This window comes from Theobroma cacao, chromosome 3, assembly GCF_053813885.1.
Source record: "Theobroma cacao isolate CCN51 chromosome 3, ASM5381388v1, whole genome shotgun sequence".
Lineage (NCBI taxonomy): Eukaryota > Viridiplantae > Streptophyta > Magnoliopsida > Malvales > Malvaceae > Theobroma > Theobroma cacao.
Window position 1 is genome coordinate 41,389,824 of NC_142641.1, and position 19,529 is coordinate 41,409,352.

The 19,529-nt window shown below is 32.4% G+C and overlaps 2 protein-coding genes and 1 pseudogene across 2 annotated transcripts; 2 read left to right on the forward strand and 1 right to left on the reverse strand.

Annotated features, from left to right (window-relative positions):
• The first annotated feature begins 3,429 nt into the window (after positions 1-3,429).
• Positions 3,430-7,230, forward strand: LOC18605967 (putative lysophospholipase BODYGUARD 3). Its single transcript, XM_018118294.2, has 4 exons — positions 3,430-4,500; positions 4,623-4,951; positions 5,052-5,251; positions 6,634-7,230. Exons 1-4 carry the CDS (start codon positions 3,924-3,926, stop codon positions 6,959-6,961), a joined length of 1,434 nt encoding a protein of 477 aa, XP_017973783.1. The 5' UTR covers positions 3,430-3,923; the 3' UTR covers positions 6,962-7,230.
• A 4,775-nt stretch (positions 7,231-12,005) lies between these two features.
• LOC148763834 (transcription factor bHLH14-like) lies at positions 12,006-12,836 on the reverse strand. The gene is made up of 2 exons (XM_088804632.1): positions 12,824-12,836; positions 12,006-12,475 (listed from the first exon to the last, which is right to left on the reverse strand). The coding sequence occupies exons 1-2, from the start codon at positions 12,834-12,836 to the stop codon at positions 12,006-12,008; spliced, it is 483 nt and encodes a 160-aa protein (XP_088660758.1).
• A 1,538-nt stretch (positions 12,837-14,374) lies between these two features.
• Positions 14,375-16,480, forward strand: LOC18605969 (uncharacterized; annotated as a pseudogene).
• Positions 16,481-19,529: the final 3,049 nt, after the last annotated feature.

Genomic DNA, 19,529 nt, shown 5'->3' on the forward strand with positions numbered 1-19,529 from the left:
CACAATTTATTTTAACTTCACTTAAAATCAAATATATATTACATATCATATTCATAAAAAAATCAATATAAAATTAGACCAAACTTACATAGGATAATATTAGAATTTGAGACTTAGAGATTTTCAAATTTTTTCCTTTCCATTAAACAAAACCTCATGGACACTAGTTTTGACAATTAATGTAAAGCATCATCACACAAAGATTGGGTATTTTATCAACATTTAAGCATTCAAATATTGCAGGACCCCCTTATTTACACCTTCATCTAATAGGCTTGATACTTTAGATTTTAAACAAAAAGAATATACACCTCAATGCTGTCCAATTGAATAAACAGAATAATTAACCACTATCTTCTAAACACATATATAATAACAGGAGTTTCGTATATCCCTTTTATTATAGTGCTATGCAGGTCCATTTATGATGAACTATGGTCCTAGCTAGAAGCAATTTTTTTTTTTTTGAAAAGCATAGGTACGCTTAATTAATTCTGTCAGAACTAGAAAGTCTAGATATATATATGGCAAGAGGCGTGTTTGTATTTTGTTCACAGCTTTTGGGGTCTGGAATCCACATAGCAAGAGTTTATCTTATTATATTGTCTTCGACAAAGGCTAATTAATATCCTGACAAGGTATTAAGTATAATGTAGTGTCTACTATATATTGTCTTTGACAAGTTAACACCTGAATCTCATAGTCAAACTCATTTTTAGAGAATTGATAAACCTTTTTGTTACATCTCTATTTTCTTTGGCCGGAGACTTTCTTGAATTATTACCTGTCAAGATGCACTAAAATATTTTTTTTAATTTCATTTAAAGTGAGGAATTCTCTATTGATTATTTATTTACTTTCAAATGTTTCATGTTGTATCTAGTATCCACCATTTTTTAAGTATCTTTGATTAAGATAATTTTTGATGAATTTCAAAGTATAAGGTAACTTGATAATTTTAAGTTTAAAGATCATTTAAAAAACTGTCATATAAGAATTTATTTACCAAATGAAATTTTTATGTGAACTTATTCATGTAACAAGTATGCACATATTAATTCAAGCCGCATGTGAGGAATATAATTATGTGTCTGTTTATCAATATTTATTTCTTGATAAAATTTAATTAAGAATAATACTTTGATGCACTAAGATATCATAACTATAATTTTCAAAAAAAAAAGTATATCATAATTATAACACCTTATAATTCCTTTTGCAAAACATAAAACATTTCATTAACTTTATATCATCTTGCAGATATCAATGATTTTATAAAAATAAGAAAATACCTTTTATTAATTACAAATACGTACTTAAAATAATATAATATATTTCTTTATACACCCAACAGACTGGCTTATAAAGCATACGTTGTTCTATCAACAAGATCATCTATTAGCCAGTGAAATCCGCAGGAAATTGTTGATAATGCCCATTTCCATGTCAGCATCAATATCATAATCATTTTAGGCCCATAGGAAGACACGCAAGATAACATCAATCATATTTTAGATGAACATGAAATTAAAGGTTCCGAACCTATAACTCACCACGAATAGAGGCTCATTAAATCTGCAGATTGCTGTTCTTGAAACATCATAATCACAAGAAGTGATATCTCGGAAAACCGAATTAGTTTGGTAAAGCAAATTGCAAAACAATGACCGGGTAATAAGTTGATTAAACCAATTAAAAGTGAAAGGCGTTCGGAAAGATGCAACAGATATGACAGTGCTATTTTCTTAATTTCGTTGCATGTATCGCACCTTTTCCGCCCTAATGCAACAGTAATCAATGATACTATGTGACTAATAATTTAGCGATTACAACCTTATTCTACTAAGGATTGTCCTCCTGGTTGTTAAACTTGTTCGAAAGTTAATTAATGACTTCACTTGTGGCATGTAATGTGTTTGGCAAGAGCATGGGAACGTATCGTGGACGAATAGAGATCATAAGCAGTTTATGTTGAAATCCTTTTGAATTAATTTGGTCCCGAGTAACACGATACTATACAAGAGTTTCCTTGAAAGTGCGTGCAGCACGCTGGGTGGAAAATTTCTGCCTGTCTCTATTTCTCGCATGGACACACTACATGTTTTTCGCGATTTGGCATAGGGGAGTTAATAACTTGGTTAAGAGGAAGCATTGATCCTCATAAATATTACGCGCGCGATTACCAATTATATATTCTTCCTTGCTGGCATTACTTTAAGTAAATTAAGCTTATCAAAATTAGACTGGAGCAACAATCCAACCGAATAAAATGCTTCAATTCAAGTACTTCATTTTGATTCTATTGGTCTAAAAAGTTTGATCCAATTGGTTTATTTGGTCGATTTTCGATCTTAAAATTTTTGAACTAAACCAATCAAAAGACCAAACTAATATATTTATATATATATTTTATATATTTTTTAAATTTATATAAAATTATATTTTTGTATTACTAAGTTAATGATATACAATGGTTAATTATCTTGTATTAGATGGTTTTATTTTGTAGATATTAATTTTATTATGTTGAATCTTGCATGTTAAAATGTAGATAGTAAAACTTTTGAATGTTAACTTGATGGCTTACGAGAAAAGATATAATTATGTGAGTGAAATGACAAATGTTATATTTTTTTATATTTAGATTATTTGTAATTTCATAATTAAGGATGAAGTTTATAAATTTCAATATTTGTAATTTACGAAAAACAAAAATAACAAAATTTCAAATCTTTTGATCCAAAACTAAACCGATCGAACTATTTCAATATTTGGTCAATTTGATCATTCTTTAAATTTAATCAATTCTAATTGATTTTCTAAAAATATTTAATACATTTGATTTTTAATTATGACAAACCAAACTAAACGAATCCACCGATTGCTGACCCCAAGAGCAAAGGAAGAAGACGCAATTAACTTAACATTAATAAGCCCCAAAGAAAGACGGTGGTGAGTGTCACTACCAAAGGGAATATGAAAGTCATGTGGAGAAGAAAGCAAGCAATAAATACAAGAGGCTTTTGGACAAAAGAAAGCTGTTCATTTTGAAATAAAAAATAATAGTTACATTACTGATTCGCTTAAGCCTCCAGAACAAGGGATGAGTTGTGACATTGTGGATGAGAAAGAAGATAAGAGGTGACCTATAATTGAATCTCATGGTGGCAAGAAAGTGATTTTGTGCCCCTAGTTCTTTTATCTTTTCCTAATTCTTAACCCCTGGCTTTGAGAAAAAGGGAAGAAAAACACGTATATCTAATATAAAAAAATAAATTTATTTGAGGAGGTATGGGAAGAAAGCTTAATTTTAGGCTGAATATTTGGCTAAGGAGAAGAATTGTAACAACTCTTTCTTCCCCTGTAGGTTCAACCACCACCTACCCCTTTTTTTCCTTGGCCAACAAACGATGTTAAATGAAACAATGAATTCATTTATCCGCACCTGTTAATTTGTATCATGCTCTCTCTCTCTCTCTCTCTCTCTCTCTCTCTCTCCCATTAAGCTTTATGAGAAGCTTCCCACACGCTTCCATTTCATGACCAAAATATTTGGGTATCAGGGTAGAGTTCAAGAAGGTCGCATATGGTGGAATAGTTCCGTCACCCATTTTCAGAGAACTTATTGTAGGACCTATATACCCCAATAAATATATATATGTATATATATATTCCACCGTTGGCTTTCTATTTATGTTAGTGTAGGATTTACATATTATGAGAGAACAGAGAGGAGGGATGAGATAGTTTTAGGCTGAGGTGCCGTCAATTGTTTCACAGTTATTTTCAAGTCTAAAAAGCCGAAGCACCTTACATTGTCCTTGTAACTCCTCCTCTCTGTCTCTCTCTTGGTCTCTTTTAACTCTTTCTCCTTGGAGTGTAATCAGCTATTGAGGCAGGGTTGGGAAGAGGGGTTCTCTCAAATGGATGTAATGTGCAAAATCAGATCGGTCTTAACATTAATAGGAGGAGTTCTGAATAAGGCTGTGAGCTTCATTGTCTTCTGTATTCTTGACCTTGTTGATTTCATTCTATGCTTTGTTTACAAAGTGATTGACTTCTGCATTGAAGCTGAATGGAAGCCTTGTTACTGCTCCTCTGCTAAAGAAGCCATCACTGGCAGCGGCAAGATCTTAGTCTCGGAACAGGGCGAATCCAAGATTGTTTGCCTCACTCCAAGCAAGTTACAGCTGGAGGACATTTCAGATACCCTCTATTCACGTCCTTCTCTTGTGACCGAGGTCTCAAAGCTGACCGTCAATGAGCTGAAGAAGCTCAAATTGGATGGCACCATCATACAATCTTGCGAGAAGATCAAGAAAGGAACAGTGCGATCAACGTTCACCATTAACTCTACCATTGTGGAAATGCTTCAGGGCAAGATGGTTGGGCAGCAATTGCATCCCATTCCTAGATGGTCTGATTGCGATTGTAAACTCTGTAATTCTTGGACCTCTTCTAGCAAAGACACCCTTTTTGTCAAAGCTCAGGGACCAAAAGGTAAATGGAGTTCTACCAAGTATTAGCCAAAAATATGATTACATAACTATCATCATATTCATATTAACCTTTCATTTATTACATTCAGTTTTTGAAGCTTGCTATTGGATTTGTGATGTCAGATAAAGCACGAGAAGATGTGTTATTCATTCATGGCTTCATTTCATCATCAGCATTTTGGACTGAAACTTTATTCCCCAACTTTTCAAGCACGGCTAAATCAACTTATCGGTTGTTGGCAGTTGATCTACTGGGTTTTGGAAGAAGTCCTAAGCCCACAGACTCCCTTTACACCTTAAGAGAGCATGTGGACATGATTGAAAAGTCCGTGCTTGAAGCATACAAAGTTAAATCTTTCCACATTGTGGCTCATTCCTTAGGCTGCATCTTAGCCCTTGCTATAGCTGTAAAACACCCTGGATCTGTCAAGTCCCTCACCTTACTTGCACCGGTAATTTTTTTTTTTTACCAATCTTCCTTTCTTAGACAAGAACTTTTTTCATTGCAGCCAAGAATTAGTCTAACAAGTTATAAATGCATGAATATGGCAGCCATATTATCCAGTGCCGAAGGGTGAACCACCAACACAATATGTTATGCGAAAAGTAGCACCCCGACGAGTGTGGCCGGTGATGGCTTTTTGTGCATCCATTGGTTGCTGGTACGAGCACATCACCCGGACGGTTTGCCTGGTCATATGCAAGAACCACCGGCTGTGGGAATTTCTCACCAAACTTATCACCAGAAACAGGTAATAATTTCGTCAATCCTAATTTTTACACCTCCTCATCAAGTCGTGTCTACCCAAACAACCTTAACTATAATCCCATACACTAAACCATGTAATTGTCGTCTTTCACTGTCCGAGTTTCACAATCAGCTTCTTTTTGGGCTCTCTTTTGTGTTTGTAAATATATACCAAAACTACTAATCAATCTAGTTTTGCACGTTCCGATAATTATTGTACTCTAGAGTGACCTTTTATAGGTTGTTTGCCTGAAATAACCAACTTTATTATTCCCCTTAACTTTTTTTTTTGAGCAAATTATTCCCCTTAACTTCATTACATAGTAGTTATGTAGGTCTATGCCCTTGAAACATTCCATAATTCAAATTCAAGCTCTTTGTTTCAACCAAAACATTAAAATTACAATGATCACTCGTAATTTTTCATCCACCCAACCACATTTATCCCTGCACAGCTACCCCTATCGGGTGGAGAACTATCTAATGAATGCAAATACCTGATGTATATATACCTCACCGTCCAAAATACAAATTAAGGTGAAAGAGGCTTGTCTATTTCAGCCTTGTACTTACATTTGTCCCCTGCAAATCTTTCGAGTGGTCTCAAAATGCAGGGAGGGAGAAAAATTTTAGTAGCAACAGATCAATTGTCCTATTCCCGTACCAATTGAATATATATATATATATGTTATAGCAATAGAATTTTCCTATTTCTATACCACTTGAAGGCCCTCCTAGTCAATTTGTTAAATCAAAATTATTTTCTAAATACAAGACCAAGCTACGTTTATTTTTTTTTCAAACTTTTGAGCCAAAAATTAGTAAATGTAAAAGAAGTTGTAATAAGATGCCTTCCTCCTCCCTCTAAATGTATGCATTAATTATCAATTATTTAAAAGAAAAAATGATCCTGTCCTACATTTAAAGAGAGGAAAAAATTATGAAATCAGAGAGAAAATTAAAAGATATTAGTATTTAAGCATTTAACTGAATAATTGATATACAAATCCCTTTCTCTTATTCAAAGAATTAGATTTTAATTTTTTTCAAATAAAAAAAATAAAATCTTTAAAGCAACCAACGAATGGTATTTAAAGCATGGGTTAATTGGTATTTACATTTCAAAAAAAAAAATTGGTATTTAAACTTTGTCGGTCAATGGCTGGGTGAACGCAAGTCAAATGTAGTTCAGAATGAAGTCCCAACTGATGGAGACAGACGATTAATGCAAGAAATGAATTTGGTTTTCTGCATTTATTACGTCCTGCTGTCCTCTCTGGACACCCGTTCATTTACACTATGCTTCTTGACGCTGACCTTCATCTACCAAAGTCGCTTGAATTTTAATGCAATTTTATCTATAAATTTTTTTTGTCATTTTTCCAGGATCAGGACTTTTTTGCTTGAAGGTTTCTTCTGCCACACCCATAACGCAGCCTGGCATACTCTTCACAACATTATTTGTGGCACCGCCAGCAAGCTAGACCGCTATCTGGACGCCGTCCGCGACCGGGTAAAATGCGACGTTACCATATTCCACGGCAAAGACGACGAAGTAATCCCGCTGGAATGTAGCTACGATGTTCAAAGAAGAATCCCTCGTGCTCGAGTTAAGGCTGTCGAAAACAAAGATCACATTACAATCGTTGTGGGTAGACAAGAGGCGTTTGCCAGGGAGCTTGAGGAGATTTGGAAGCGATCAAGCAGTGATTAAGTCCTTTAATTACACTCTTCTTTTCTGGGCCAAATTATAATTAATAGCAGAAAAATAACAGTGTGAAATCTGCATGTCGAATTGTGAAGTGGGTAAATATGACATTAGATTCCGATTGCGAGGTTTTCTGTTTAATTCCTCAAAAGATCTGTCAAAGTCAATATTTTAGGCCATGTGAGATCGTTTACCTCTTATTCGATCGGGTTGTGAAATGCGTAATTAATTGTAATCATATGAATTTTTATAAGAAACACAAGTGTCATAGTAAACATCTGCCAATTAAATACGTCCTTTTCTTTATTATTATCTTATAAATTAATCTCTTCAGATTTCATATTGTTAAAATGATAAGTAAAATTTGTTTTTGAGTTTTCAATTATCATCAACTATTAAACTTTGGATACATTGAGTACTTCTTCGATCAATATCAAACAATAAATTCAACATTTAACAATAATAGTAATATATGTGTGTATATATGGAGGAAAGTTTGAAATACATAATAATACTTAATTTTCTTTTATCCCGAGTTATATCTTTAAATTTTAATTTTCAAGATTCAAATTTCATATTTATTTTAAAATCCCATATCATGATCTTTTTAATTTTTATTTAATGTATTATCAATATAAAATTTACATATTATCAATTCATCATGTCTTCACATCGTAATAAAATTAATATTTACAAACAGAGATTTAATTTTTTTTAAAAAAATTGAGTTGCAATTCTTTAAAAATATATATTAACACCAATAACATAATAAATATAAACTCTTATTAATAAAACATATCCCTAAAAACAAATTAATGTGCATTGCCAGCCCATGTGGTTGAACTAATGAGGCAATAAATCCGTGTCGCGTTAGGCTACTGAACTTCAGTAGAATTTATAGTGGTACTATGATAATCAATAAATGTAAATTAATCTTCCTGACCAAAATAGTTATACTATTTCTTCAAACTGCGTCAGTATATTGGTTCCGTACAGGATAGATCTTATCAGTTTGGGGAGACTTTTCCTCCTCAATCAAGAAACCTTAACACCGTTTGATGGAAAAGAAACACAAATTAGATGCAATATTAATGGTTGGTCATGGACCGAATTTAAAATATTCTAAAATTGGGAAAATAAAACAACGAGTGCAGTAAGTCAAAAACATTAACTATTTATTGGAATAGCACAGAGCAAACGTGGGGTCGTGTCGTGTCCGACTGCACAATCACAAGATTGTCGGCTTTCCAACTTCCTTATCCATGGTGCAACTCTCCTATACTCCACAGTGCTCTTGGCCTATCAGTTATTCATATTGACTTCCCTGTAGTTGCTGTTTGATCATTGATGGCTTGCTGCCTTGGCTGTAACCAGTAAAGGTTTAGTAGAATACCTCACCTAGCCTATAATCTTTCGATGGAGACCCAAAAAATAAATATTAAACAGAAAAAACAATGTTATTAATGGAGATATATCTCCCAAGATTTTTGTTAATAATAATTCTCTTGCTGAACTCTATATTTCAGATCCGAGCAAAGCAACAGTTTTACGAGCCTGCAACAGTTCAAGTAAAAATTGAAAACCTTAAATTAGTCCAATATCGGGTCAGAGCACAAAACACAGGCTTTCTTGAACTCAAATCAACCTCCAATAATTAAATAATTGATTGATCCAAGTAGTAATTTTTGTCTTGTTAACAAGCTAGATACTATTCCGAAAAATACATTGCTAACTTTTCTCACCGCTTGTGCGAAAATTCAATGTTCTCATCAAAGTTTTGATGATTTCCAATTCTTAACCAAGTTTTTGTTATATATATATATATATGTGTGTGTGTGTGTGTTTCTTTTGTACAACATATTCGAAGGAGTGAAGGTTTTGTGTGAAGAAATTTCCTGAATTGGTTAGGGCTGACTACCTACTTTGACAGTGGCGTTGTTCTAAAGAACCAGTGCACTCCTTTTTTTTTTTTTTGCACAAAACGGGCTGCAGAGTGGTTTACTGTTGGCTAACTTAGAAATTTTGGTAGATTAACGGATTAAATCTGGGTTTTGTCCACACGCCTTGTGCTCGTGTAGGTTGGTGAAAGAAACAACCTAACAATTGCTAGCTGTAAGATTTTAGCTAATCAGAGAGCATCCCCTTCATTTCCTTTTCTTTTTTGTGCTGTTAGAAATTATAAGATTATTCCTAGTTTTTCATTGATTATTACAAGCTTTTGCCAAAAATTTCTTTGGACATTAATTCAAGTCTTCTTCACCATAGTTATTATGGGTACTCATACTGGTTGTTGACAGTAATTAACCCTGGTTGTTGAGTACTAAATTTGTGGTTTATAGTGGGAATTAATTGAACAGGTAAACGGGCTATAAAGAAATACATCTATCCTCAGAAGTCAAGGATTTATATTTGTGTAATAATAGATGCATTCCCAAAAGAAAAGACGAAGGCCCAACCAACTAGCTAGCTTGGGTTCCAGAGGCCCATTATTACAAAAAAATTTTAAATTGAAAATTGAGTCTAAGCCAGAAGTGGCACAGATAGGCCCATCTTGGACCAAAAGGGTAGAAAGCGAAATTGAAAATTAATTATATCAACTAGTAGTTGAATTTGATGAGCTTAAACTTATTTAACTAGCCTGAACTAGAACTGATTAATATCAATTCCCTTACACCCTTTTTAGTTGGTCTCTTCCATATGCCAACTATTCCGTAGTTGAAAACACTAAAGAGATGGAATTGAAAGCTGGTAAAAGCAGGCAGGAGAAAAAAAAACGAATGGCATCAGTATCCCTCATCTCTGCTGGATTGTCACATGCCAAAATGGGTTGAGAGATGATCAAGTGCTCTAAATCACACAATAAAAGATGGAAGGAATGACTGTTGATAACAATAAAGATAGCATGCATGGTAGGATAATCAGAAAGTCTACCTTCGATATGCAACCTAAACCCTAGCAATGCAATATATGCGTTGAGCTACAGAAAATCAAATGCGAACAAGATGCCTCTTTCTACCAACACCCTTTCCATTATTTGTTAAAGCAATAATAGTAGAAGAGAGACTTTGACAGATTAAGACCTCTTAATCAATATAAACTATAAAAACGCTCAGAGAAATTCTGTGGTACTAATCAATCTAGATTGGAAACGTATCCTACTGCCTAGCTCACTATCTCATTCTTTACATAAGCTAGTGCAAAAGTAAAATATTGTCAAAGTTTGATCCTGTCTACAAAAGTAAAACATAAGCAGTGTTGCCCGCGCGTTGCTATGATTTTTTAAAATATTTATATAATAAAAAATAAAATATCGGTGGATTTTTTAAAAGGAAATATTAATGGTGGAGTTAGCCATAAATAATGGATGTTTTGTTAACTATTTTTAAGCAAATATCGTTGTATAATGAAATTTAGAGTTAATATAAAATGTCATATAAATAAATAAATTGTTTCTAAAATAAAAACATATAGATAAATTGATTGTTGTCATTGGACTACTACTATTAGTTTTCGTATGTTACATAAAAAATACGAAATATTATTATCAATTTGGCATTGCATCATTTAAATTGTTAAATATTATTCATGGTACTTTCTAAAATCAAATAATAGTAATTATGGTCTATACTTTTGAAATTCAATTGTCCAAACTTGTAATGTAGTTAAAATCATTTATGTATATATAGTATACACTGCATAATGATTGAATCAAATTATTAGGTATACTCTAATGTTTACACTGTCTGTTCTAGGTACGTTAATATCACATTATTTAGCGTCATGAGATGATATTGATATTTGATATAATTTTTTTTAACAAATTGAGCTATAAAGGACATAAAAAAAAAAAAAGAAAAAAGACATTGCCATGGGAAATTTTTGCTTTATTGAATAATTATAATTTTGTGTCAATAAAAGAATAAAATATTTGCACCAATTAACTGATTTGTTTCCAGGACAGGGCATTCAGTCTGGCCCATAAAGAAGTAACTCCCTCATTCGGAAAGGCGTGAATTATTTGGCACAAGAATAAAGAAATAAATAGAGACAACACACCTGCGACAAAAACTTAATTACTCCTATAAAAGTGAAATTGGGCACGTGCGAATAGTGTCTAATATTCCGTTTTACTAGTGTACATTATTAAGTATGGTAAATTAGGCATTTGTTTTTTTAAGTAAACTTTATGATCTCCATCTTTTGTTATATTAATTTTCGTCATAGGTCATTATATTGTTTGTTATTAATTAATATCCTGTAAATATATTTTTTCAATTATAATTTTGTTAATAAGTTTTGCTTTCATAGAGAGTTACATTATTAATATTATCCATTAAAATTATCAAAATATTTTTAATTTAAATTAGTAAATCTAATTATTTACGTTTAAGAGTAATTTTACAATTTTATTAAACAGAACTAATAGTTTAATATCTTCTGAGAACAAAAAATATGCACAGGATACTAATTGATAAAAATGATATTTCTAAAATATTATTGAAAAAAAACTATAAATATAATGTAAAAAATTAAAATTACAAAAATGTAAATAGATTTATTTTTTAAAAAAATATAAAATAGATATTTAAAGTTAAAATTAATCAGCAATATTTAATAATTAAAAATGCTTATTTTCAAAGATCAAGGGCAGGATAGTGGAGTAAACTAAAAGGCTTGCTGTACTGGCCAGGTAATTGATCGATTCTACTAATTGTGTTCTTTAAGTGTGCATCACAAAAATACCAATATATATTTTATGTTTTAATTGTAATATGCACCGAAATATACTAAGACCTAAGAACATATATATATCAAATGCTTCATCGCTTCTTGGTGCACACTCCAGGGACATGTCGCAAAGAATATTGATACAAAAAGAGAACAAAACCAAGACTAATGCATTCACTTAAAAGCAAAAAATGAACAGGAAAGAAGGAAAAGAAGAGTAACAAGGAGTAATGTTACATTTATGTGGCTTCATGATAATCCATACAAAGAAAGAAAAACAAAGGACTGCGTCACAAGTCAAAATCCTACAATGAGCTGCTAGCTAGTTCAATCTGCATCTCTGAAGGATAGCAGTCTTCAGCACCTCCTCGCTTATCAATCCAGTAGGAACTCTGACAACAGCATCTTGACGCCCCAGCTCCTTCACGTTTGATATGCTGGCATGATGAACATGAAGCTCTAGGTCTCTGAGAGCATCCATCGATCTTGCAGCTGGGTAATTGACATCTGGACATTGAACTCGGATCATGGTTTCTGATCCTACATTCTTGACATCAACTTCCATTGTCTTGGGCTCATGATTAGGAGATGGCCTTGTACTTTTAAATGTAGTTGTTTTGCTTTGATTATCAATAACATTGATCACATTCAACTTGGTCTTTTGAGATTTTACTCGGAGTTTAGCCTCCAGTTCATCAACCTTGGATTTGAGCTCCTTGACATAAGCTACTGCATCTGAGAGCAAAGATGCTTTTAAGCTACTGCATCTGAGAGCAAAGATGCTTTGTCCATCTTGGACACGTTAGGAACCACAGATCGAAGTGCATAGAAACGATGATTCAGTCTCTCACGGCTTATTAGGGTGTGATATATATATTTTTAATCAAGTATAATTTTGGTAGAAAAAGAATACATACATTTACTTCTACGGTAAATGACAAAGTGCACAGTAATTATTTTTTAAAATTCATGTGATACTAAAATATTTAAAGTCTTACTTGTGCATAAATATATTAAGAAAAATAAAAAAATGAAAATGATGAAAAGAAAAAGAATTATATATAAAAAAATATTAGGTTTGAATTTGATAAAATTGTTTGCGCGTGGGTGGAATTGAAATTGCTTCCTTCAACCGGTTACGTAGGTCACGCATTTTACCATTGAAATCGTGTGCCTGTCGTCTTGAAAAATTCAATGGTTTTCCAAAGAGCTATTCGGACCTGCAAAAATATAGAAAGAGAAAAAGAGAGCAGCAAGCAAATTAATTCTAGAATTAAAACAAAAAGCTCAATATTTAGCAATTTTAACGAACAGCATAAACCAGCCAAAATAAAAGCATAGCATAATAGTTTATGCTTAGAGCAGCAAGTAAAGCTAATTTGGACAATGCTCCGTGGAACTCTACAGACTCCTAATTTTATAAAGGTATAATGTTTTGAAAACTCTTAAAATTATTTAATAAAATTTAAATAAGATTTTATTCTCTGTTGCATTTAATAAAGTTTATATATTTTTATTTTAAATCAAATAAATTTTAATTATTAATTATTAATTAATTATTATTAGTCAAAATACTCTTATTATGCTTTTCACAAAAAAAAAAAAACTCCCTATTCTCTTTATATTCACATGCATTGATGTGACATTAATATAGAAGATGAAAATGTCAAGTTAACTAACAACATTTAGTTATAAGTGTTTACTTGTTTGAAAATAGAAATATAAGAATTTGAGTTATAAGAGCTTATTTGCTCGAAAATAAAAATATAAAAATTTGATTTAATATAATAAAAAATAAAAATTTATTTAAAAATTTTGAGAACCGGGCTAATAGGTGACCAATCACACCTAGATAAAAAAGATTGGTGGCGACTCCCACAATTTTGAGATTTTTTAATTTTCGCCTGCGTCTGGCGGACGGGTTCCCGGACCTGCTCGTCACGACACTCCCATGCTTCAGTCGTCTGTGACTTCAATTATGGTTCATGAAGATTCACTTAACAAATTAATTAAAGTTCAATTCTATGACTTGTGAGTGTGTTAATTACATGGGTCTGTGAGTGTCATTCGAACAAGAAAAAAAAAAAACTTTGTCTTGCATTGCGGTAATTGGAGAGTAGAGACCCACACATGAAAGAGAAATGATTAGAGATACAGTAGTATTTAAGTGCCATCACATTCTCAAGTGATAGTTTATTCTAGAGCGACTTATATGTTGTTACTTTATCTCTTTCTGAATTTGTGAATCTCACGATATGTGTGCAAGTGATATCTGTTTTATAGGTGTGTTTGTGTAAATTTTCTTTCCTGTTTATAAGAGAGAACCAAGGACTCGTGTGGAAGCATCGCAGTCGAGTTTTTTTTGAAAATTTCTTTTTTAAATATTTTTTATGTGAAGAAGATGGCCCAAAATTCTAAAATTGGATCGACCTTTTAAAAATAAGCAAAACAAGCCCAAGCAAAGTAAGTTAATTCCAGAAAAAATATTGAAACCAAATTTATCACTAAAAACATTTTGGGCCAGAATGGTTTAGGGGAAAATTCCTACCGTGCTTCAGTTGGTCACCTCTTGGGCTAAACCCAGTGTGCGGTTAGAGCCCATTTAATAATGTCAAACAAACAAATGTACATTTAAGTAATTTAACACATTCAACTTAATGTCCAAAATTCATTCAAAAAAAAAAAAAGATAATGTCCAAAATGGTATTTTCCTCTTACGTTACCGTCATTGTTATTTTCACTCTCACTGAAATTAATCTCATCGTCGTACCCAACAGACCCTTGGTTCCCATAATCTATATTTATGAATAGTTATAGTATATATACAATCGTATATATACAAAAGAATGGTTGCTGAAAAACTTTTTGAGTGACAAAAATAATTATATTCGTTCTTTATATTTTTAAATTATTATTTTAAATAATTTTTGTTATTAATATTATCTAGTTTGTTAATATATGAAAATTTTAATTCTATAGAAGACTTTTATTAAAAATATTTTTATTATAAATATTAATAAAATTTATCAAATTTATTTTTAATAAAAAAATTTATTCAATTGGTAAATAAGAATTCTATTTGCATTAAATGAATTATATAATTAAAACGTATATTGAATTTATATATAATAAGAATTCTAATTGCATTTATTCAACTATTTTGTCAAAAGATTTATCCAATTTTAAATAAAAATAATAACCGCATGGAATGAAATATATAACCAAAACATTAATTATTTTTTATATATAAGTATCTTTCAATAATAATTTGTCTTGTGCTTATAATTTTCTTTTATTTATAGACAATTAACTTTACATTGAATTTAAGATTGTTGACTATGCCATGAATCGAATTTAAGATCAGAGTCAACCGGTGGTCAGATCAGAGTCAATATTTACAACCTTTGAGCCTGAAATCAAGCAGCTGCTTCTTGTTGGACTACAAGCAGAATTTTCATTTGTTAGGAGTATGGCTCGCTTTGCTGCAACTCTTGGACCTGTTGCATGGAAAGTTGCTTCCCACAGGATTGAGCAAGCATTGCCTACGGGCTGTAAGTTTGGTCGTGGGTGGGTTGGAGAGTATGAGCCACTTCCAACACCAGTATTAATGCTTGAGAATCGTGCTCCAAAGGAATCTGCCCTGTTTATAAAGTTGCAGCGTGCTGCTGATGCTCGAAAGGATGATGCAACTTATGAGACCCCGGTTCCTTCTACTGGTGTTCGAAAGGATGATGTAACTTATAACACCGCTGTTCCTGCTAAGCCACATCCTCTCAATGTCCCTGCTTCAGAAGGGAAATCATCTTCATTTCGTCCTGTTAGTGGCCAACATCAGAAAGAAGGCCATCTTTGTTTGCAGCTGCTGGGCCAAAGCCTGGTAAGCCTGTTAATAGTATTCATAAGAAGCAAAATTTGCCTCCCAGGAAATTTTCTGAGCCTGAGAACAAGGTCTCAAAGCAAGTTGAGTTGAACTTGCCACCCACCGCCAACAAAAATAATGCTGATCTTATCACTGAGAAGAAAAATTCAAATAAATCAGAGACAGCGGCTTCCAAGTCAAGAGAGATGGTTTCAAGGAACATGAGTCTTGCAAGGGTTGTATCTTCAAAGCAGATCGAAAATAATGTAGCTGTTGATGGAGGATTGCCTAATGGAAAAATCTCAAGTAATTGTTTTAACAATCGAGCAATGAATCCATCTTCTGATGGTATTCCTACACAAATGGCCAAAGCAGCTGCCTACTACTCCCATGGACAGGAGCAGGGCCTCAATGACCCAGTTCAGTTTATGAGGATTTTGGCAGAAAAGGCTCAAAAGCAACAAAATTCTTCAAATCAGTTCCCCCAGCTGATATTCCACCTGCTATGCCATCTGTTCCACCTATACGAAGAGATGATTCGAGCAGTGCTGCCGCTGCTCGTGCATGGATGTCTGTAGGAGCTGGAGCCTTCAAGCAAGCAACTCAAAATTCCAGCACTTCGAAATGCCAGATGTCTGCAGAGCCATTACACAACCCAGCTAGCTAGGGAATTTCATCCACAAGGTTCACGAGTTCCAGGGGAGCTTCCACTTTCTGCAGGGATGATATTTCAGCCACAGCCTGAGAAGAACAGTTTCCCACTTCATACTTTTGCACCCCAACCTGGTCGGTTGATGAATGAAGCTCAATTCCAAAACCGACCCATGGTTTTCCCACAACTAGTGGCAACCGACTTGTCTAGGTTGCAAGTGCAGTCCCCTTGGCCAGTTCTTAGTCCACGAACACAGTTAAGGCATAGTTGTAACATGCGGATATAAGAACTCGATAGCTAAATTTTGAAATTTGAGAAGTTTGTCATTAATTTTTTTTATTTAAATGCGATTGGAAACCTATTAAATTTATTTTATTTAATTTTAAATTGATTTTAGATATATCTAAAAATTAATAATTTGGTCTGTAAGTTTATAATTGGATTCGGGAATACGATTATGTGTGGGGAAAGATTAAGATCCATGATGCCCGTTTCACAAATGGTACCGTTTAATCGTATGTTGTTCTATTTAAACTTTAATTTTTAATTTTATCCTTATGTTTCCTTAATCATTGTTTATTATTTTATTTTTATTTTACTTATAACCTAAAACTTATTATTTGATTTTATGGGTGTGACGCGCACATGACACAATTATGAAATGTATGACATAATCTCGATATATGTCAAATGAAAATTTTTTATTGAGAATATTTTTCAAATTCATCCATCATACTGATGGGATCCAGAGATATTCTCTCACTTAGAGAATTACTCGAGAAAACTCGCATTCACAAGCTTATCAAGCAAATACTATCATCAGATAGATCATTTGTGAGTAAAAATATTTTCATGAATGCAAACCCTAGTACGAGTAAAAGTCTTTTATTAAGAACATCCTCCAAGCCCTCCATCATATTATTAGGACCTGAAGATATCCTTTTACTTAGAGAATTTTTCGAGTAAACTTGTTTTTGTAAGCTTTCTCAAACAGTCCCATCATCATGACCTTGACTCGCATACAAAACTCGCATACAAAATATATCGATATATTATGACATTTTGTAATGCAATAATGGCTCATGGCATGCAAAAAAAAAATAAATCAATATTTATTATCAATCGCTATTACTATAATCCTATCATTTTTTAAAATTTTTATATTGTTTTTTTACTTTCATTTATTTTATGCTTTTATTACTCTCTTTTTTATATACTTTAGAAAGCAAAATTATTCACTTATTTATTATATTACTTTCCTTCTTACATGCATTTTATATAGCTAAATATTTTTTATATCTATCCTTTTCATTTTAGAGATTTAAATTTTCGTTTTTAATTATTACAAAACTCTATATTATTTTTTGTATTTCATCTATTATTTTTCTGTTTATTATCATTATCAATATTATTATTATTTTTTATATTATTTCTTTTTTTGTTCCTATTCCTTTTTTTGATTTGATTAATATTTTTTATTAATTTAGGATTATAAATATTAAGTTCCGAAATTAAAACTCTCCCATCATATTGGCGAAGTTTTAATCAGAATCTTCACCTAGGAAGATAAATTCGAATTACGACTTCTTGAGTCCTGAACAAATATTTCATCATCGATTAATAATCCAAATCATATAGACTTTATGTTTAAAATTCTAGGGAAATAGACAGCCTATTTCCCAAGGCCTAAATATTCTCATTATCTATATTTTTAATTTCATTATTTTTGTCTTTTATCATTTTATTATTTTTTATCAAAAGACAACCTCATGACTTACCTTACCAGGCCACAACTCAAATCCACTAACTATTCTTTTTAATATATATATATATATATTTAAAATAACTATATATATATTGCTTACATATATTAATGTTTTTTCTTCATAATGTAACTGCATGGACCACAAATATTCAACATAAGCATTCATATTTTTAAATGTAATAAGCATTTATTTTAATGTTTTTTCCTCATAATGCTGCCACTTCCTTTATTACTTCATCATGTGCATATGTGCACATATATATTTTTTTATCTTTTTTTTAAAAGTACATAATTAACTAATACAAAAAAATATCTAGATGAATACACATTTCTAAACTAAGCCCACAATCAAGCAATGAAATAAAGTTTCAAGGGGTTATACTTTATTGGGCTCACTAAAGCAAGCCCCACGGCTGGCCTTCTTCAACAAGGCTTGTTCTCTCTTCCCATGACATACCGTCAGTGTTGAAAAGATGCCTCAAATGTCACTGTTTTAGAATTAACTTAAACCTGAATATAAAAGCCTAATTTTCACTCACGCTTTTTCTCTACAACCACACTGTTATGCTTTTCTTCACCTGCAACCACGCCATTTAATCACCACATGATTAACCTCTCGCCGTTGATCACCTCCTCGATCTCACCTCAACTACCAAATCCCTAATCTAGCGTAGATCTTAAAAAAAACCAACTTCTCAAACACAACAAAAACTGAACTCCTAAAACTTTTCCCCTAAAAAAAGTATGAAGTTGTATATATGATTTCTTGAAAGGATTCCATCCTATGTTTTTTGTATACATTTTGTGTTTCTTGTGGCTTCTCTGCTGCTAGATCTAGGGTTTATCTTCTTAGGTTTTTCTTTTACAGGGTTCTTCTCTTTTTTTTTTTGAATTCCTACCCTTTCTGTTTTGTTATCTTTGCTTTTATCAAGGATTTTTGAAAATCCCTCTCATCTTCTTGTTACCATTTGCAGCACTTTGGTGATCGTATCATTAAGGTCTTTAGGTTTGGTGTGGTGATTTGCTGTCAAATCTTTGATTTTCAAAATTGACTTGAGTCTTTCACTAAATAAAAGGGGAAAGTGGTAAATTTTGAAAAAAAAAATTAGATAAAATTGACATATCTTGGGAGAGAGAGACGCCAATTCACCTTGAGGAGAGATAAGGCTGATTGCCATGGCAGTCCAACCTTAGTTGACCACCACAGCAACTGCCTCGATTGTCATGCCAAGCATGGCAACAAATCACCATTTTTTCTCTCTTTTTTCAGAAAAAATTATTTATTATATATTTTGTTTTATTTATTCTGATATGAACCTTCTGGCCTTTGGGTCTTGAAGGCCAATTTAAAAGCTATGTAATCAAAAATAAAAATGAAAGTGAGAATAAGAATAGAAATTAAATTTACAAAAAATGGTGTCTACAGGCAGAACCTGGATGCGCTTCCTCCTGACTATCGGATTCCAGTCTCCAGGGTCTCCAGTGAAACAGGCGTTCTGGTTAATTCTCAACAGCCAGATCTGGCTCTGCAGCTCTGAGTGTGAGGTAGACTTCCTGAAAAATCGATTGA

Bases quoted from the DNA above. Each gene is read 5' to 3' on its own strand.
- LOC18605967 (XM_018118294.2), top strand. From the start codon at position 3,924: ATGGATGTAATGTGCAAAATCAGATCGGTCTTAACATTAATAGGAGGA. The intron at 4,501-4,622 runs GTAAATGGAGTT...TTGTGATGTCAG, and splicing joins CAAAGCTCAGGGACCAAAAG to ATAAAGCACGAGAAGATGTG. The intron at 4,952-5,051 runs GTAATTTTTTTT...TGAATATGGCAG, and splicing joins CCCTCACCTTACTTGCACCG to CCATATTATCCAGTGCCGAA.